General features: G+C 41.5%; 1 protein-coding gene across 1 annotated transcript in view; it reads right to left on the reverse strand.

Annotated features, from left to right (window-relative positions):
* Positions 1 to 20,716, reverse strand: part of s100b (S100 calcium binding protein, beta (neural)) — a 34,563-nt gene extending 13,847 nt beyond the window's left edge. The window contains exons 1-2 of the mRNA XM_020516159.2: positions 20,563 to 20,716; positions 5,168 to 5,320 (exon numbers count right to left, since the gene is read on the reverse strand). Of these exons, the coding sequence (XP_020371748.1) occupies positions 5,168 to 5,305 (138 nt within the window). The 5' untranslated portion in view covers positions 5,306 to 5,320; positions 20,563 to 20,716. The remainder of the gene's footprint in view (positions 1 to 5,167; positions 5,321 to 20,562) is intronic.
* Between the last annotated feature and the right edge of the window lie 1,624 nt (positions 20,717 to 22,340).

Below are 22,340 nucleotides of genomic sequence, written 5' to 3' on the forward strand. Positions count from 1 at the left end.
GCAATACCTCCCCTAACCCCTCCACTGTCTTTAAATTATCAGATCCAAGACTGGATTAGCAGAAATTTCCTACAATTAAATATTGAGAAGATCAATAGTTGTTTTGCTCACTGCCACTCTATTCCCTAACTACTCCCTCCGTCAGGTTGAACCAGTGTGCTCACAACCTAGATTTTATATTTCACCCTGATATGTGCTTCCAATCCAGTATTCACTCCATCCAAGAGACTGCCTATTTCCATCTCTGTAACTTTGGCTATGTCTGTTCCTGCCTCAGCTCATTAGCTGCTAACACCCTCACTCATGGCTTTCTTACCTCAGGACTTAATTTTTTGATTCACTTGTTGGATATGGTCGCCACTGGCTGGCCAGTTTCTATTGCCTGTCCCTAGTTGCCCTTGAGAAGGTGTTGGTGAGCTGCCTTCTTGAACCGTTGTAGGTTGACTCAGAATGCCATTAGGGAGGAAATTCCAGGATTCCGACCCAGCAACAATGAAGGAATGGCAATATGTTTGCAAGTCAGGATGGTGAGTGGCTTGGAGGGGAAATTGCAGGTGGTGGTGTTCCCATGTATCTGCGGCCCTATCCTTCAAGGTGGAAGTGGCTGTGGGCTTGGAAGGTACTGTCTAAGGAACTTTGGTGAATTTATGCAGTGCATCTTGTAGATAGTACATACTGCTGCTACTGAGCATTGATGGTGAAGGGAGTGGTATGTGGATGTGGTGCCAATCAAGCGGGCTGCTTAATCTTGGATGGTGTCAAGCTTCTTGAATGTTGTTAGAGCTGTACCCATCCAGGCAAGTGGGGAGTAATCCATCACACTCCTGACTTGGGCCTTGTAGATGATGGACCGGCTTTTGGGAATCAGGATGTGAGCTAATCATTGCAGTATTCCTAACATCTGACGTGCACTTGCAGCCACTTTATTTATGTGGTGAGTCCAGTTGAGTTTCTGAACAATGGTAACCAATATATTCCAATACCCTCCTAGCTGATCTACCACCTATCACCATTCTTAAACTTGAACTCACATTGAATCACATTCACCTATCACCCCATTCCTTCTGATGTGCATTGCCTCCCAATTACACAATGCCTTGATTTGAAAATTCTTGACATTGTCTTCTGATCTGTCCATTGGCCCACTCCTCACTAACTCCTTAATCGCTGACAACCCCTCACCATCTGAAGTGCTGCCTTCACCTGCTGAGCCCAAACTTGGGAATTCCCTCCTTGATCCTATCTGACTCTTTACCTCACCTTCCCTCTTTAAGACCTACCACTTTGACCAAGCTTTTCGGTCATTTGACATTATATCCCCTTGTATGGTTCAGTTTCATACTTTGGTGACACTGTTGTGAAACGCATTGTGATGTTTTGAGGTTATAGCGGCAATGTAAACACAAGTTGTTGTTATTTATATAACTATAAACCCATAAATAAAAATCACATGCTGTCCCAATTTGCTCTTTAAGTTTATTTAATGAATGGCTAAGAAAAGAAAACCAGGAAAGTTTAATTCCCAACTCGTCTGATTTGGCTTATAGCCACTGAAGGTTCGAGTAAAGCCTACTCCTGAGTTAGGTCAGTGAAATTCAATTAGCTTTGTTATTCCTGATTATTATCTGCTGGATCTCAAATAAATATGAACATTGGATCCTACCACCCTTACACTGCCTTCTGGTTAAACTTAGGTGTTGCCCTCATTATTACTGCTTGCTTCGACACAAAAATTTGTGACTGTTGGGCCATTTTCCCCTTAGAATAGAACGCTGTCAGTGTGAAGGAAGTGAGGAAATTTAAAAAAATGCCAACAAAGCAATATTATCTGTTCTGATTAAAGGTCGTTGCAATGAGACATCAACTCTGCTTCTCTCTTCACAGATATTAGGTTTTATCAAAATCCCGTGCACAATGGAAACTAGAGAGATTCTTAGTCACTTGTTATTGTTGGATACTGGAATATGTATCCAGTTTTCATTCATTAGCGAAAGATCACAGAAGAAAATATGAAGGACTGTGGGGAGGTCCAAGGCTCTGTGGAAGCAGCTTTTTTTAATCGACTCACTGTGTACTGCATTCTCCAGCTACTATTTTTCTCAGACATTGACTTCTGTGGCTTAATCTTTTATTCCCTCTTTCATTCTACAGCCATCGGAATACGTTACAGAGCATTGTCGTTAGTTGCTGTTACAGATATGAATCTCCTGGTGTAAAATTCACTGCAGGATTTGTGTAAGACTGAAGAGATGGGGCAAATGGCCAGTTGAGCATTCTTTCGGGATGTAAATTCACCACAGACCCACAGGACTGCTCCCTCATTTGAGAGAAGCGACTGGCGGTGGTTTAACCTGAGGGTCACCAGGCCTTAGTCAAGGGGTGAGGTTGAAAAGGTGGGAACACCATGGTGACCTCAGCTGTTATAGGAGTTGAACCTACACTGTTAGTGTCACTCTGCATCACAATCTAGCCAACCGAGCTGATGGACGCTGATGTTGCCAGTGTTACGGCAGATGATGAGGGGAAATGCCTGTGTAAACGGCACGCCCTTGTATAAATGGCACCATCTGACTCCCTCATTGCACTCCAACTCTCCAATGCATGCAGTTCCACATGTATAAATGTGAGTCATTATTCTATGTGTATGCTAGCTGAGTCTGTACTTAGAGCCTGGAAGCAAATTTTGTAATGTTCTCATCCTGATACTAAGTACAGTATAATGCGAAAGCATAGCAGTAAGGCAAGAGCAATGAATCCTTGTTGATTTTGATCTTGATGATCTGTTATTAACAAAAATACTGATCTCCAAACCTAAATTACCAAGATGTGCGAAGGGTGCTATGCTGGGACGCAGCGCCTACCTGTAAAATCAACCTCAATATTAAGGACAGACTTACCCATCATGGAGGCCACATTTCAATTTTTCTCTCTTGAGCATGACAATGAGCAAAGTTTGGAAAGTTAAAGTTCAAACAATAGTAAAGACGATTTTCAGAATGCAAACAATTCCAAAGCAATAGCTTAAACAAATTAGTAATTAATAGAAATTACAATACCAAGTGCCGGGCAGCAGAACTAACTGATAAAACTTTCTCTTGCCTTCTAAGATAAAGACAGAGCCAGGCAGGGAAAAGGACAAGGCTCCAAGCCCTATTCAGCAGTGAAGGTGCTGGGATCCAGGACTGTGCTCAGGAATTGGTTTAATTTAACACTGACCTTGCATTCTCTACTGGTGGTCCACATTCTGAGCTGGCTGCAGTGAATTCACACATGAAGACAGGGGATCTGAAGTGAGTTGAACTTCAGTCTGGGATTTAGGAGGAATACCTAGAGCGTCCATCAGGTGTGTTGATCTCACGCTCACTCTCAGAGTTCACAAACTCTCTCCTGCAGACATCCAACCCGCTCACTCTCCCTCCCTCATTCTCACGCACTCCCTCACTCACACTCCCTTTCTATCTCACTCACACTCTACCTCACTCACACAGGCACAATCTCTCTCCCTCACACGTTCTTCCTCTCTCACTGACACTATACTCTTGCACCCAGAGCTCCTTACCCTGCCATCTTGACTGCGTCCTTTGGGGAAGGTGGGTGGGGCTAGATAGGCCACCCTTGACAGGCCACATTGTGGCCCATGGGCTGCCTGTTGGACAAGCCCGACTTAGAATAACTGATGCTTCTAAAGCCTATACTCCACCTTACTTCCTTCATCTGATCAACAAATGTCGCCACTTAGGCATTAGCCCTCACTCTCATTGGGTTAGCATTGGAGTTCAAATCCCATCATGGGTAATTCTGAAATCTAAATGTAATGGATTAAATGAATTAGAATAAAAGGCTAGGATCATGAATGATGGCCATGTAACTGTTGGATTGTTCATTTGGATGGTTTACCAGGCTGATTCCGGGGATGGCGGGACTGACGTATGAGGAGAGATTGACTGGGTTGGGATTGTTTTCACTGGAGTTCAGATGATTGGGGGGATATCTCATAGAGACTTATACAATTCTAACAGGACTGGACAGGGTATGTGCAGAGAGGATGTTCCCGATGGTGGGTGTGTCCAGAACCAGGGGTCACAGTCTGAGGATTCGGGGTAAACCATTTAGGACAGAGATGACATTTCTTCACCAAAAAGTGGTGAGCCTGTGGAATTCATTACCACAGGAAGTAGTTGATGCCAAAACATTGAATGTATTCAAGAGGCGATTAAATATAGCTCTTGGGGTGAATGGGATCTAAGTTTATGGAGAGAAAGCAGGATGAGGCTATTGAATTGGACAATCAGATATGATCGTGAAGAATGGAGGAGCAGGCTCGAAGGGCCGAATGGCCTCCTCCTATCTTCTATGTTTCTATGTTTCGTTAATGACATTTAGGCGAGAAAATCTGCTGTTGCTGACCAATCCAGCCCAAATGTGACTCCAGTCCCACAGCAATGCGGTTGACTCTTAACTGCCCTCTGAAATAGTCTAGCTGTTGTATTCAAAAAAGTGATTCATCAACACCTTTTCAGAATGGTCTATGGATGGGCAATCAATGTGACACCCACATCCTACAACTGACTACATAAGCTTTGCTCTCAGTTATGTTGCATACAGGGATGTTGTTAATTTGGACCAGGTATTCAGACACAGGTTGTTGGGGTGAGGGATGGTGGGGAGCAAAGGAATGAGAGGGAGAGTCATTCCTGAGCAACTCCTGTGAGAGTTGGTTCATGATCACATTGCAATGATGGCCTCTTGGTTCTGGGAAAGTAAGACTCAGGACCACAAACAAGATCAAAGAAACAGCTTAGCCTTGACATTTTGTGATACCTAAACAAGCCAGCCATCAAATCAACCAATTTGTATAGTGATGGGGGCCAGGGTTTGGTCAGGGTGGGTGCAGCACTGTGGATGAATATAGCTCACAAGATGAAGTGAATTGTTCTGATGGGAGTTGATGCAGACTATGATGGGCTGAGTGTCCCCCTTCTGCCTCATCGACTCCGTGTTTGTGTGAAATAGTCTCCACATGGAGGCTGTTTGTTGTGAGAACAAAAACCATTTTGCAAGCTAAGACCTGACACCAGTATTGGAAGGGCACCTGCTGGAATCTGAAGCACGGAGAGTGGAAAGGGACTTTTTCTGCTCTAAATAGCTCAGAACGAACTGTACTTACACCAATGAAGTTGGAGAGCTCGTTGTTAATGAGCTCTTTCAGTTCCACCTTCTTCAGCTTCAGCTTATCTCCTTCTCTTCCACTGTATTTGTGAAAGGTTTCAATAATAGTGACCATTGCGTTCTCCAGGTCAGACATTCTGTTGGAATAACCCTGCACGAGAGGGAAGAGAGGGCAAAAGGTTACATCCTGGTGCAGCTTGATTTAAAAATTCTCATCCATGTTTTCAAATCCCTCCATGGCCTCACTACTGCACCCCATCCCCACTCCAAATCTCTGTAACCTCCTCTAGCCCCACATCCCTGCGAGATACATATATTCCTCTAATCTTGGCCTCTAGATCATCTCTGACTTGAATCATTCCACCACTAGTGGCCATACTTTCAGCTGCCTGAGGCCTAGGCCCTGAAAATTCTTCCCTAAATCTTGCCACCTCTCTGTTTCTCTCCTTTTAAGACACTCATTAAACCATATCTCCTTGAACAAGATTTTGAACAACTCCTTATGTAGTTCAGTGTCAAACACTCCTGAGACCCCCTTGGTTTTACGATATTGAAGGTATTATGTAAATGCAAGTTGACGCTGTAATGAAAAGCAATAACAATATTGCATTATACTCAACAGAGGGCTCCCAATATTTTAGAAAATCATCTGAAAATACCAAGAGAGGTCTCTAGTCCTTTTTCTGCTGAAGGATGAAGTATTTTTCTAAAATTGTACTTTGAGTGAGGATGAATTCAATGGTCTCAACTATGCCTAGGTGTAAAAGAACATCAGAAGTTCCATCTCGATCCAGACACTGCTTGGCGATAAACTCACATCTGCACCATCAACGGTAACAGTACCAGTTTAAAATTGTCATCAGCATTAACCGATAACAGAAATATTTTCATAAGCTTGCAGAGGCCACGGGCGCAGTACAAGGATAGCAGTGATAGGGCCACCACCGCCTAACAGCACAGGAAAAACTGCTAGATGTCTTGTTGGATACCGACCCATTCAAAATAGCCATCAGGACAGCTCCAGGTAATGAGGCCACAAGTCCCAGAGAGGTGGGGGATGAAAGAGAGACTTGCAGTTATATAGAACATCTTTCAACCACTGGACACCTTGCAGTATTTTACAGCCAATGAAGCACTTTTGAAGCGCAGTCACCGTTACAATGCAGGAAATGCAGCAGTCATATATGCACACAGTAAGATACTGCAAACAGCAATGTGATAATGACCAGGTAACCTGTCTCATGCTGTTGGTTGAGGGACAAACGACAGAACACCAGGGACACCTTCCCGTCTCTTCTGCGAAACACGGCCACGAGCTCTTTTACATCCACCTGACGGGGCCTGGGATCAATCAGTCCGATCCAAACGGTGCCAACTCTGACACGGCAGCACTCCCTCAGCCCTGACTCTGGAATGTCAATGTGACGTTTCGTGTTCGAAACCCTGGAGCTCGGTCTGCATCTGGAACCTCATGGCTCAGAGGAAAAGGATGGCATTTTTATGTCCTTTCTGAGGGCACATTTGGAGGGCGGAAGTGCATTCAATTAGGCAGGACATGAACTCCAATTCCTTCACGAGGATGATGTGGGCAGACTTCCCACCTCTCTAGCAGTCGGGGCTGTTAAGGGGCCAATGATGACCACTCGAAGGCTTCAACCCATTGACCTAAACAAGTGGCAGGCCCTGTCGATGTTGCAAGAGTTGTGCAAACGGAGCAAGGGTGGTGTTAGAAAACAAAACATTTTCACTCAGTGAGTGGTTAGGATATGAAATACACTTCCTGGAAGTGTGGTGGAGACTATTCAGTTGAGGCACTCAAGAGGATACTGGATGACTATTTGAATAGAAATATTGTGCAAGAACGTGGGGAAAAAGCAAGAGATTGGCACTAGCTTATGACGCTTATTCAGAGAGGTAATGCAAGTATGATAGGCCAAGAGGCCTCCTTCTGCTCTGTACCAATTCTGTAATTTTGTGATTCATTCATGACAGGACAATTTCACTCATGTTCTTCGTTGATTTTGCCCATCACTGCAATATCATCGCCAATACATTCACAACTTGTAACGCTTCCTATAATTCTGTCCATATTCTGCTGGTACAAATCCTGACTGACAGATAGACCAAAACATAAACTCTGGAAGCAGTATCTTACAAGAAAGTGGTGATTCCTTAAGACTGTTTCCTGATTAACTGACCAATTACTTGCTAACAGCTAGGAAATTCCGTGTCATTGGTCAATATCTATACTTAATATGTGACATGAAGAAAAGTTCAACTCTTGCAAATTTGGGATTCAACTCTTTGCATGTTGGAATTTTACGTGGTCATCTGTTTAGAGAAAGTGTCTTGTGTCCACACATACTTTGATTATGCTCTGATTTTCTCTTGCTAGCCTTTGTACAATTGACACATCCCTCCCTCCCTTACTTTGTCAGCTCTGCCACCTACCCACTTCACAGCGACCATCCAAACTCAGTGCATCAATGCCTCCTCTTGCCTGGTCCAACAGATGTCACCAGAGAAAAGAAACAGCTCCTACTCAGTCCAACCACGTGTTTCTTGTTCGCTGTGTACTTAATTCCAAAGGTGCAATATAAGCTGGTGAAGTTGCGTTTTAAAGAGGATACCTGAGATGCTAACAAATAAAAAAGGTGCTCCCGAAGCTTTCCATCAGGAACAACACTCCACCATCAATCTTATGCCAACTTAACACCCAACATTTATCCTGTGTAAAGTCAGTTTCTTTTTAATTTTCTGTATATTTGATTGTGGAGCGAAATGCAAACAGGACTATTTTAAACCCAAGGATTGGGGAAGGAATTGCTACACCTTTTAAAAGTAAGTAACTCTGCACTATGTGCTGCTCACACTGCTGTTTGATCAACCAGTTGGGGTAAGTTCCTGCAGATTTACTGGTACCAAGTGTGTATGTGTAAGGGAGATTCAGCCAGCAACAAATAGCTGATTGGTCTGTGGCCTTCTGCCTGCCAATGTTGATTGATATGTGATTTGCTGATAGCTGCCTGAACAGCTTGTGGTTGTGAATGATACAGCCAGAAGCCTTATGTCCACTGGAAAGGGAAGTACTGTCTTTAAGCTGCAGTCAAACATATCTAAAGACTGTAGAAAGCCCAGTTATTTTTCCTCACCAGCTGTTGTAAGTTGTTCTTTTTACCCAATAAGTCAGAGACATTATAAATTGTGGACCAGCCTCTCTTTGTCTCCTATAAGTACCTGGAGATGAGAGAGTGTAGAGCAGTAAATTCTGGGAAGCCCAAAGAACCATCTCAGTGAACCCTGCTGATAGGGGCAATTGAACTGCCTGCCCAGTTTTTCTCTCCACCCATAATACCGTTTTTATTTTGTCTGTATGTGTTTGTTTTGGGGAGTTCTTTAAGGGGAAGGAGTTTTAACTTGGAGCATTATATGTTGACAGCTCATAGTTGTTTATCTGTAGCTGGAATATATTAGTTTGAAATAAATGATAAGTAACAATGAGACAAATACATGAATAGGAAGGGAATAGAAGGATATGGATCCTGTAAGTGAAGGCAGTTTTAATATGGAAGGGCAAAATGTATCATCGCAGGCTTGGAGGATTGAAGGGTCTGTTCCTGTGCTGTATTGTTCTTTGTTCTTTTGTGAACCTGGTTCAATGAAGACTGGTAAATTGGGGGATATTGTGTACTTTGAAAACATCTTTAACTTTTGCGACTGCTTACAATCATAGCAGGCTTGACTTCCAGTGCACTGCCCCAGTGAGGCATGAGACCTGTCATTGGGAAAGCTGTTCTACAGGTATTTAAAAAGGAAAAGAATAAGTAAAGTGATAGTCCTCTACAGAGTGACAATGGAAAGTTAATTATAGAGAGTAAGGAAATGATAGATGAAATGAACATATGCTTTGCTTCTGTCTTCACTATAGAGAATATAAAAATAAAATTCCAGTAGTTGCTGTAAATCAGAAGTTAGGAGGTAGAGGAACTTTGTGAAACTATGATCGTGGGATAGGTGGTAATTATCAAACTGATGGAGCTGTGGCCTGACATGTCTCACGTCCATGGATTTTATCCTAGGGTCTTAAGAGAGTTGGCTAATGAACTAGTAGCATTGTAGATGCTAATTTTCCGAAACTTCCTTGATTCAGGAAAGATTCTATCAGAAGAAAAAGTAGAAAACATAACCATTCTAAAGGGGAGGGAGGCTGAAAATGGGAAACTTTAGGTTGGTTAACTTGATGTCTGTCATGGGAAAGGTGTTGGGAGTGGTCATTAAAGAGATTATAGCTTCACACTTTGGAAAACTCAAGATAATTGGGAAGAGTCAACATGACTCCATAAAAGGTCAATCATGCTTAAACAATTTATTGGAGTTCTTTGAAGGAGTAACTTGAGCTGTAGATAAAGGGGAACTTGTAGACACACTGCACTTAGATTTCCAGAAAGCATTTGATGAAGTATTACACTAAAGGTTATTGTGGGAAAGCAAAAGCTCATGATGTAGAAGGTAATATGGTAGTATGGACAGAAGATTAGCTGCCCAGCAGAAAACAGAGTGTTTGCATAAATGAGCCTTCTTTGATTGGCAGGATGTGATGAGTATAGTTCTGCAAGGGTCTGCACTGGAAACTTAACATTTTTACAATTTACATCATTGACTTGGATAAGGCAAGTGAAGGCACGGGAAACAAATTCATAGATGACTGAAAGATAAGTAGGAAAGTTGATGTGAAGAAGACATAAGGAAGTTACAAATCAATATAGTTAAGTTGAATGAATGGGCAAAAATCTGACAGATGTAGTATAGTGCAAGAAAATGAAGTTATTCACTTGGCAGGAAGAATGAAAAGGCAAAGTACTACTTGGAATTCTGTAGTTGTTAGACATTATAAGGTGCAGAGGGATTTAGGAGCTGTATGTCCAAAGAGTTAGAACAATACGTACTCAGGAAGGTTAATGGGATACTATCATTTGATACAAGAGGAATTGAACATAAAGGTGAGGATGTTATGTATGCTTCAGCTATAGAGGGGATTGGTAAGACCACATCTCAAGCCCCGTGTACAGTTTTAGTTTTGTTATTTAAAGAAGGATGTAAGTGCATCAGAGATGGTTCAGAGGAAATTCATCAATCTGATACTGGTCATGAGTGGGTTGCATTTTGAGGATAACTTGGACAGGCTATGCTTGTTTCCACTCAAGCTTAGAAGAGTGATTGGCGAGTTGATTGAAGCAAGTAAAATCTTGAATGTGTCTGACAAGATGAATGTGGTGTTTCCTCTTGTGGGTGAATACAGAATTAAGGAGCATGACTTAAAATCAAGAATCTCCCTGTTAGGAAAAAGCTGGGGAGAAATGTGTTTACTCTGACAGTTGAGTGACTTTATAACTTTCTGCCTTAGAAGGTGTAGAGGTAGGATCATTGAATAATTTTAAGATTGAAGGAGACAGATTCTCAACAGTTAATGTTTCTAATATCATACTTTGAAGTTAAGTTCTCGACCAAGAAGTTACCGCCCAGTGAGTGCAACCAATGCTCGGCCTTAAGATTGTACTTTGGAGAAGAAGAGGTTCAATGTCCTTAATAACTTTCCCAAGGGAATAATGTTTATCCTTTTGTTCACTCTGTGTTATATCTGATTTATTCTTGGGAAACAGTTACAAAGTACTTACAGCACAGAAACAGGCAAATTGGCCCAACTGGTCCATGCTGGTGTTAATGCTCCACAAGATCCAATTCTAGGAGGGGATAAACCGACCATGGTTAACTAAGAAAGTTAACGATAGCATTAAATTGAAAGACAAAAAACATTCCATGTTGCAAGCGTTTGTGGTAAACCAGAGGTTAGGAAAAGTTTTAAAAGCCAACATAAAGTGACTGAAAGAAAGAGGGAGAAAACAAACAATGAAATTAAACTATAAATGAGTAAGCAATGTAAAAACAGATAGTAAGAGCTTCTTTCAGTATATAAAAAGGAAGAGAATGCCTAAAATGAACATACGCCCCTCAGAAAAGGAGATTTGGGAAATAAAAATGGGGAATCAGAAAATGGTAGAGGTATTGTATAATTACTTTGCATTGCTTTTCATGGTATGGGATATTAACAGAATACCAAAAATATAAAACAATCAAGGGGCTAAAGGGCAGGGTGTGGGAAGGAAGTAAACACTATACCTATTGCTAGACAAAAAGTAATGGGAAACTAATTGACCAAAAGGGTAGTAAGTCCCCTGGACCTGATGGGTTATATCCTAGAATTTTAAAGGAATTAGCTTCTTCCTAGAATTGTTACTTCCTAAAAAAAAAGTCTCAGAAGATTGGAAAACTGCCAGTGCAGCGTCCTTTGTCAAAAAGGAAAGGAGACAAAATTACAGTCAGTTAGTCTAACATCTGAAATTGGGGAGATGGTAGAGTTTATTATAAAGGATGCAACAGCAGAGCATTTTGAAATGCATAATATAATTGAGCAGAGTCAGCATGGCTTCATGCCTGATGACATTATTAGAATTATTTGACAAAGTAACGAGTAGAGTAGATAAAGGAGAACCAGTAGATGTTATATGTATGGGTTTCCAAAAGGCATTCAATAAGGAACTGCACATAATGCTGTTTGAAAGGAGATCAAAGGGAATGGAGTATAAAATAAGGAAGTCTTTTAAAATTATACAGGTACTAGTCAGACCACAATTGGAGTACTGTGAACATTTTTTATTTCTTTTATTCATTCACAGGATGAGGGCATCGCTGGCTAGGCAGCATTCATTGCCCATCTCTAATTGCCCAGAAGGCAGTTAAGAGTCAACCACATTACTGTGGGTCTGGAGTCACATGTAGGCCAGACCAGGTAAGGATGACAGTTTACTTCTCTAAAGGACATTAGTGAACCAGATGGGTGTTTTATCACCCAACAGTTGATTCATGGTCATCATCAGACCCAATTCCAGATTTGTTTAAAAACTTAATTCAAATTCCACCATCTGCTATGGCAGGATTTGAACCCATGTTCCAAGAACATGATCTGGGTCTCTGGATTAACAGTATAACAACAATACCACCAGGTCATCAGCTCTCCTCTGATTAACTAGGAAATGATGTTCTGGCATTGGAAACAGTTCGAGAAAGCTTGATCCTGTGTATAGAGAAGTTATCTTATGAGGACAGTTTGAGGAGGTTAGAGTTGTATTCATTGGAGTTTAGAAGAATGAGAGGTGATACTATAGAAATATATAAGATACTTAAGGTGCTTGGCAAGGTGGATACAGATGGATTGTTTCATCTTTTGGGAGAGTCTAGGACCAGAATACCAGAAGAGTATTAACAAAATGAGGAGGAATTTCTTCCGTCAGAGGGTAGTGAGTCCATAGAATCCTTTATTGCAGAGGGCTGAGTCACTACGTGTATTCAAGCTTAGACAGATGGATTTGTAATCAATAAGGGGAATGAAGGGTTAAGGGGATAATGCAGGAAAGTGGAATTGAGGATTATCAGATCTCATTGAATGGCAGAACAGACTTGATGGGTAAGATAGACTACTTATGCTCCTTTGTCTTCTGGCCTTATGCTCATCTTTTGCATGATAACTTACATTTCAAAGATGTTTCTAGGCAGCAAATAGCAAAAATCATTGCCCAGCCAAAATTTCAAAAAGCTTTGAGTATGTAACAAGCAGGTGGATAAGGGGGAACCATTAGTATGGTATATGTGAATGTACAAAAGGCATTCAATAAAATATCACATCAAGATTAAAGATGCACAAAGCTATCACATAGCTGGCTAGCTCAGTTGGCCGGACAGCTGGTTTGCAATATAGAGCCATACTAACAGCACAAGATCAAATCCCATACAAGCTGAAGTTACCATGAAGGTCCTGCCTTTGCAATCTCAGCCCTTGCCTCAAGCAAGGTGACCCTCCAGCTAAACTCACTCCCAGTTGTCTCTAAGGAGAGAGCAGTCTTTTGGTGACTTTACCCATAATATTATGATGGCAGTTGATAGGATGAAACTTTTCCCCTTGGTGAAGGGCTCAGTGACCAGGGGGCAAAGGTTTAAGGTAAGGGGCAGGAGGTTTAGAGGAGATTTGAGAAAAACAATTCTCACCCAGAGGATAGTGGGAATCTAGAACTCACTGCCTGTAAGGGTGGTAGAGGTAGAAACCTTCATAATATTTAAGAAGTATTTAGATGTAGACTTGTGGTGTCAAGGCATTTAAGGCTATGGGTCAACAGCTGGCAATTGAGAATAGTTAGGTGGTTGTTTTTAACAGGCGTGGATGTGATGGGCTGAAGGGCCTTTTTCCATGTTGTAGGCCTCTATGACTGTACACAAGATAAAATCTCATGGTCTTGGACGAAATAAATTGGCATTGATAGAGGCCCGGTTAATAGGAAATAGACAGTCGGGGAAATGAGTGATTTTCTGGTTGGCAAAATGTAGCTATTGAGGTGCCACAGGGTTCAGTGCTGAGGTTTCAATTACTTGCAGATACAGTGAGATTATAATGAGTTGGATGAAGGGTCAAATTGTATTGTAGCCAAATGTGCTAATGGTACAAAGCTTTTTTCATTCATCAGATGTAGCCACTGTTGCCTAGGCCAGCATTTATGGCCCATTCCAAATTGCCCAGAGAGTAGTAAAACATCACCTACATTGCTCTAGGTCTAGGAAGTGCCAGTTATGAAAACCACAGAAAGAACTTGCAAAGTTAAATTAAACGAGTCGGAAAAATGTTTGCAGATGAGTACATTTGGAAAAAAATGAGCTTGCACACTTTTGTGGGAAGAATAGTTGCAATTAATACTTCAGAATATTTCAAATAGGAAATAATTTCTGTGAAACCCTGTAGCAAATAAAACTCCATTTCAGGGGAATTGGATGATGTATCCCAGACTATGACCAAAGCTACAGTGCATAGGATGCTCTAATTCATCCTCCGAGCAAATTGGATTGCTCTCTGGAAAGGACCAGTGGGATGGAGAAGGGAATGAAACTAGGCCCCCAAGAAGAGCTGACAAAGACACTGTAGGCTTCCAGTGCTGTAACCATTCAGTATTTGCAGTCATTTCAATTGAAGTTTTGTAAGTGATATTGCTTCCAACTTGTCTTATCTAAACCAACTCAAGTGATGAAACTCACTTTCAGGGATTAATGTGAGGATCGATGAGGCACAGCAAATATTTACTTATTAATGGTTAACAACTTAACACATAATCAATGTTCAATGAAATAAAAACTGGTTTGTATTTCCACATTTGTCACAGTACAGTTAGCATCATTCTAAAGTTCAAATATCTGTGATACCTATGAAAAAGCATAGACTGATGGAAACAAATACACTCAACATAAGAGACGAGGTTTAGCCCAAAACTTAAAATGAAATTCAGAATCCAAGTACGCCACATGAACATGTCAGAGTTCAAAGCTCAAAGAATGTTTTTTGCATGCTTTCAGGTCAATTCATGAAAAATTGTTTTCAATTCCAATCTGTTTCATGTCGTAGATTAGTTGATTTGGAGCTTATCAGAAGCTCTTCTGTTGACATTCTAAAAAGCAGCCTTCTTTACAACACGGCTTTAAACAATCTCCTGATTCATAAACTTCTAAAGTCATTTTCCTTCAGAACTTACTGAAAAAAAAGAAACCTTTCAGTAGACTATCTAAGTTTGGGTAAATGGTGTCTGACTTTATCAGTGTTTTCAATGAAAACTGACCGTAACATTAACAATCTGCTCAGGAACCAACAAAACCAGTGTCCCTGATCATTTACAAAGAGATTATTCACCAGAAACCACATGTGAAGATCTAACAGAAATATTATTTATCCTTGTATTCTGACATGTGAAAATCTCTAAGGAATGTTGCAGCTCTATGGAGTATTGTGTCAAAGATGTATCTTGTTATGTCTTTTCTTGATCCAGAAGCTCAGAAGGTTGTGCAACTATGCCTCAGCAGGTGGTAGTGGTGGGTGTCATTGAATATTTTTAAGATGGATAAGTAGACATACTCCTGTTAGGCCTTGCAGTCAAAGGTCATCAGGGGTTGATGGGTGTGTTAAAACTTAACCAGATCAGTCATGATCTTATAGAATTGCCAAGCAGGCTCTAGTAGCTGAAGGCCTGCTTCTGCTTCTAATTTGTATATCTATACAGTAAATATTGAGGTGGACACTCCAGCGCGGTACTGTGGGAGTGCTACACTTTCAGATAAGGTACTAAAGTAAGGTCCTGACTGCCTTCTCAGGTGGATGCAGAAAACCCCAGGACATTATTTCAAAGGAGACTAGGGGAGTATCCTGACCAATATTTATCATCAAACAACATTACAAAAATCAGACGGTGTACTGGCCATTATCACATTACGGTTTATGTGAGCTCCTTGAGTATAAATTGGCTAAATGACAACAGCGGCTGCATTTCAAAATGTATTTCATTTGCTATTTAGTTAATTGGAACATCCTGATGTTGTGAAAGGTGCTATATATGTGCAAGTCTGTTTTTTTAATGCTATTAGTGGGGTCTTGCTACATGCAGGGCTATGGTGTTTGTCTGTGAGGGGAATTTTAACTGACCTGAGAGTGTGCGCATGGAAATCATGGTTCCCACCCGTATGGTGTCCCCAGCAGGCTCTGTGTGGAAGTTAGCCAGATTGATGAGTTGGTTTATGTGAGGTGGCTTGGGAATTAGGTGCAATCTCACATTAGAGTTTAAATGGTAAATTGTAATTCAAAGTTCCTCTCTAGTTTCCTCTGTTGTCTGGAATTTTCATCTAATTATTTCAGTCGTGGAGGGGACAGTTGGCAGGTGACCACAGGACAAGGTAACAAAATAAACAATTCAGCTTTAAGTCCATTCATTATTGAAGCCTATTACAGGCTGATGTACAACTGAGGCAATACAATCTAGAACGATCTAGTCCGTTGCTATCCTGGTAATTAATTAGTGTGAAAACTCTTAAGTCCATTCACTCTTTAAAACCTTTCAGATATCCACCTTTTATTCCTCCCCCAACATCTCACTTTCCCATCCCCAAGTACCTCATTTCCCATTGCCCCTCTCCTCACCTCATTCCCACCCCTTATTGCCCCACACCTCACTGCCCCTCACCACCTTCCCATCTTTTACCTCCCCACCCTTCACCCCACATCCTTCAGCTAATTGGATTTAAATTAATGCCCTCATCCTCATTTCAAATACCTCCATTTCCCCCCCTCTCCTGACTCCATATCTGCCTCAATTGTCTCCTAGAGCTATGAGTAACCAATGGATTGTCCTGCTGTTCTTATCCCAATTCCTTTATGTTTGGGAGAGAGCTGGGAACACGGAATTGAACCTCCCTTCCCCAGTAGTGACATTAGTGCTGTCAGAAAGAATGGGATGAACGGGATTAGGGAAGTAACAAAAACAAATCATCTGAAGAGACATCCTGGAAACTCATTGCGCAATGTGTGGACTTAGAAATGAAGGACTGAACACGGCACCTGTCTGTTCCATTGCAACTACAGTATATTGCTAAAACATTTCTCCAATTAAACCTTATATTTTTAATAAGTAGTGAATTAATAAAATCAATAAGTCAGTCTGTAGATCACAGAGTAAATGCACACGCAAAAGAATGGAATGAGAGAAAGCTTTGACCAAATAGGCTACATACCAGAATTCAGAGGTGCATATTTCACCTTTTGACTTCCCACATCCTGTCCACCCTCTACACGGTGCAAGTCAGGAGTGTGATGGAATATTCCCCACTTACCTAGATAAGTGCAGCTCCAACAATGTGCAAGAAGCTCAACACCATGTAGTCAAAGCAGCCCAGTTGATTGACATTCCATTCACAACCATTCAGTAAACATTCACTCGCTCCATCACTGATACATAGTGGCAGCAGTGTTTAAAGTGTGTTGCGGTTATTCACCCAGACTCCTTTGAGAGAACTTTCTGAACCCATGACCTCTATCATCTGGAATGACAAGGCCAGCAGATACATGGGAAGCCCAACAACTGCAAGTTCCCCTCCAAGCCACCAACATCCTGACTTGGAAATATATCACCATTCCTTCACTGTGGCTGTGTCAGACTCTCTTCCTAACAACACTGTGGGTAAATTAACACCATATGGTTCAAGAAGGCAGCTCACCATCACCTTCTCAATTAAAGAAAAATGTTGCATTTATCTATAGACTCCAAGCTAGCCAGTCTTCTCCCTTTGAGATAGTTACATGACATTAAGACATGTGACATTTGTTTTGAAGATACTCGCTTAACGTATAGTCACTTTTTCTCTGTGTCATGGAATCAGTTAAGTGTCTTCAGTCAATCAACAATGGGTGTGTAATGTACGGTAACATCAGTAAGTGCAAAACATGGACTATGCATGATATTGTAGCTGTGTAAATAGTTAGTTTTGTTAATAAACTTCAAGATATCTGGCTCACCAAAAACTGACTCCTTGTCTTGTATTTTATCTGGGCTGACATCAAAAAACCACAAAGTACACCAAGCACTCGCCACATATTTCATAAACAAATGAGGCAAGAACTGCTTAGAGCTTTCATGGGGTAACACTTTGAACCCCCTCTCCAGTTTCTGCTCATCAAGAAATAAGGAAGACATTTATGAGCTGGAGGCAGGGCAGTGAAGAGTTAAAAGGCTGATTCCACATGTCCTCTGATGTCTGTGTTATGAGAAACCAGGGTTAAAAGGAAATTTTTCTTCAGAAAAAGAGAAGCAGGAGCATAAAGCTTTAGAATCAAAGTAACTAAAGTCATGGCGAAGTGAGATGAACATTTCTCTGGATGGATGTTAAATGGATTTCCTTTGCCATAATTAACACCGGATTTTGTGAGATGACAGTCTCGGCAATATTTGGTCTCAAAAATTTGCTCCAAAGCATAACTGTTTAAACTTTCAGTCAGTCTGAAAATAAAGTGGATTTAATGTGGATTGACCTTTTGTTCACTGCAGGAAATATTGGTTCGTTCAATGTTGCCATGGTTGCAACACCAGGGATTGCTTGATTGACTAATTTAAATTGGACAGTAGGACCACTTGTTAGAATGACCTAATGTTATGACAGGGAGTGCTATTGTATCAGCATTGTTTGTGTGTCAATCTTTAGGATTCCTAAGGATCCAATACCCAATACGAAGGAAACAAGGCAGGTTTGTTCGATTTTAAATAAAGCCTTAATGCAGTGACAATCCACATTTCTGGTCACTTCACAAATATCACCTCCTGGACTTCCTGATTACAGTCTAATAACTAACTCATTGCTGAGGGACTGGCAACCAATTGGCTGTCTACAGATACTCATGTTTCAACATTGACATCTATTGAATTAAGGGAATATCTCAAAATCCCTGTGCTATGTTGTTTCATTGGGAATGTTGTTAAACGTTTTCTGAAGGACCAAGTTCAGATCAGTGTCTTGCTCAGGGGCAGTAAAGCAGCTCCATCATTCAAGTTTACTCTGTTAAGTAGCAGTGGGAAATTAATCAGCAAGGCCCATGGCATAACTCATTTTCCCAGGAAGAAAAGCTTGCATTTCAATTGCACCTTTTACGATCTCAGGACATCATAAGCTGCTTCCCAGCCAATGTAATACTTTTTGAAGTGTAGACACTGTTCCAATGTAGTCAACCTATAAATCCTTGTTATGCACTTCTAACCGGTAGTAAGAGTGGGACAGTCTTGTGGTCAGCCAGAAATGTGTAGTAACCTGCAGGACACCAGCATTCCCATGTTAAGAGACTCCACCCACAGGTTCTTAATTGCCATGAGCACACGTCAGCCAGCCGTGTTCTGAGGAATAAAAACACACACACACACACGAACACAGTCTCTCTCTCTCACTCACACGCACACGCGCGCACACACACACACACACACAGTCTCTCACACAGACACACACACACTCACACTCACACAAACACATGCAAACACACACGCCGGAAACATTCGATACATTTAATGTCTTCATCAGAATAATGCCATAAGTTATTTTAAGTTAGCTGAAAAGGTTGAATGGGGCCTTAATGAACATCTCATCTGAACAATAGCACATCCATCAGAATTCTCTCAGTAGAAGAGGAGTTCTAGCTGCAATGGTGTGCTTAAGACTCTGATAGTAGCAATAGTACTAAGTGATCCTTGTCCTTGTTCACTTTGCTTTCACTGTTTTGGAAACGAAGAACGGTTTACTGTAAACTGAAGCTTGTGGGTGGTAATTCAGATGCAGGGAGCAGCTCAGGTAGGCGGTAATTTAAAAAAAATACTTGTTTCATATTCATTGAAAAGCACTTTGTTTCTTTCGAAGAAGTTGAACACCAGCAAAAATGAAACATGTAAGATTGCTATGTCCACCATGTTGACTATTCTTCAATGTCTTCAAGATGCATTATGAATTATATATTTTACTCAATCAAGTGGAATCTTACAACAGGCAAGCAGGTTATTCGACTCATCAGGTTTGAACTAGCTCTTTCAAAGGGATAACTAATTAATTCTACCCTTTTTGTTTCTCCCTGCATTTCAAGCGTATTTTCATTCCCCTTTCCAAAGTTACTGAATTTGCTTCCATCACCCTTTCAAGCAACACAGTCCAGTTCATAACAACTCATAAGTTTAGCACTTAGAAGCAATGCTTTCCTTTCATGAGCCAGTCACTCTGAAGGGCTTGGAAGAGGATTGGGTTCCACATGCTGTGAACCCCTCCAAGCTCATCCACAGACTCAGTTAGTTGTAAGTTCTGCAACAAGTTGCACTGGAGTCCCTAGCTTGAAACAGCACACAGTTTAAGAAACAAAAATCATAAAAACGAGAAACAGATCTGGTGATAATTAACTGTCTATTCCGTGTTTCTGTAGATTCAGACTGATCTGGTTGTATCAATCCCAGCCATTCTTTTTAATTTGTTGTTAATTTTGATTTTCAGCATTTGCAGTTTTTCTTTTGATCTTTTTTTTCTCTCTGTGATGTTCAAGCACTTCTGCTAAGAAAGGCTTTACCACACTATCAGGCAGCCTGCCTACCCTGTGCTAACTCTGAGGAAAGAAGAAGAGTTTAATAAAGCTTCACTCCCCTGCTGTCTATCCATAGCCCTACAGATTCTTCCTTCTCAAATATTCACCCAATTCTCATTTGAAAATGACAAGTGAACCCGCTTCCTCCACCCTCTCAGACAGTGGGTTTGACTCTCTCTGTGCAGTTTTGAATCGAGCCTGTATCTACTTAAGGAGTGGCTTTATTCCAATTCTCCCAGTAAAAGGACCTCATATAAAAAAATACCTTCCAGTCAGAATTTTCCGCTAACGGCATTAAGTACGATTGTCTTTAACTGACACAGATCATATTGATGCATCCCAGTTTCATTCCACGCAAGCAGTTTTATTCTCCTTACCTTGGTGGGATTCCAGCTAACTTTCAGCGTACAGTTGACTGCAAGTTTTTTGCTGTCGGACAGAGATGCTTTTATCCTCTCTTGAGTTGCAAGTTGAAAGCTATTATTGAATTCACTGCAGTCCCTATGCGGATAGTTCTGACCAATCGGTGTACGAGGTTCGCCACATCCCTCAGACTGGCTACATCAGTTGCAACTTAATGAAGCGTAAATGATACAGCAAATTCTTTTAAAGTACCCATCATCTCGCTGGAACCTAAGTAGAACATCACAGAGCTGTAAAACTGTGACGATCTAGATTGTCTCTGATGAATATAACACAATAGACTTGAAGGTTAATTATATTATCTGTGGCATGTCTTCCATTATTGTTGGCAGACCTAATATCCGTTGCACAACAATAACCTCTTACATCTGCTCAGTTCTTGTATACCTCACGTGTCTCCTGAAAAAGCTGAACCAAGTGGAGGAACAAACCTATCCAAATAATTGGTTGGGCCCATGTTTGGAAATTTGCATCCGGCTTCATCAAACCTACCTTAGAGTAAGGAGAGAGCGCAGGAGGGATTCACGATGAGGTGAGCAGATTTAGATGTCACGGAAGGCTATGGAAACTGGGGCTCATCGCTTTAGAACGCTACCGGAGGTGCTCACAATTAGGAGGATCTTTGCAAAGGGAAAGTGGTGTGAAGGTTCATGTATAGATGGGTACAGTGGTCTGAGTGTTTAGGTGCTGTTGGGTACAGTGATGCAAGGGTTTAGGCATAGTTGGGTACAGTGGTGCGAGGTATTGGGTACAATGGTGTGACTGTTTAGGTACAGTTGGGCACAGTGGGGCAAGAATTTGTGTTTGGCAAAGTGCCAGAGTGGGGGGGTGAATACATTAGGTTCTGGGTGGGGAGGGCGGGTGTCAGGTCCATTGGGTTGGGTCTGTCCAGTCTGGTGGCAGGAGCGTGTTGAGTCTTGGGCGGGGTGGGGGGGGCGGGGAGGTTGGGGGGGTAGTGGTGAGAGTTTCTGGTTCTAATGGGGAGAGGAGTTGGGTACCAGCACTGGTGGTGGAGGAGGATATGGGTGTCAGGACATTGGTGAGGCTTAGGGCGCTGGCAGGTAACTACACTGGGAGAGGTGTAGTTGAGAAGGTGGGTTAAGTTGAAGGGAGCAATCAGTTGAATAGTTACTCAGGAGTTATACTTAGGTATTTAACCTTCTACCTTTTCCTTGACAACTGTTTACCTCACTGTAGTGGGACCCTCAGAATTTTCTGATTGAAATGGATACTTCTGGGGGACTCCATGCGTAGAGCATCTGCCCACCAGAATCTCCAAGTTCTGGGGTAATTTCCTCAGAGTCTGTTATGTCAGGAATTCCACAGAGGTCCAATGTGCAATTCCCTACAGAAACAGCTGTGTGGCCCTGGAAAGTCCTTAAGGAGAACAAGCAGGGAAAACTCTTTCCACTGCTTGGAGATTTTGGCACTTGAGACATAATAGATAGACCTTACAGGAATGAGATTAGAAGACACTTTGACAGAAAAAGAGTAATTGAAGCTTAGAGCTCTCTCATGAGGCTAGATCAACTATTGAGTTTAAATCTGAGATTGATGTCTCCTTATTCATGAGAAGTAGTCAGGGATAGCGGGGAAAGAGTTTAGAGTAAGGTCAAAGACCAGCTACGATCTCACTTAATAGCGGAAGTGGGCTTGTGGAGCAGAATGCCTTTTAATTCTTCCTGTATCCCTATCCTGTATCACACAAACACACACACACACACACACACAC

The sequence above is a fragment of the Rhincodon typus genome, chromosome 7 (assembly GCF_021869965.1).
Source record: "Rhincodon typus isolate 14 chromosome 7, sRhiTyp1.1, whole genome shotgun sequence".
NCBI lineage: Eukaryota > Metazoa > Chordata > Chondrichthyes > Orectolobiformes > Rhincodontidae > Rhincodon > Rhincodon typus.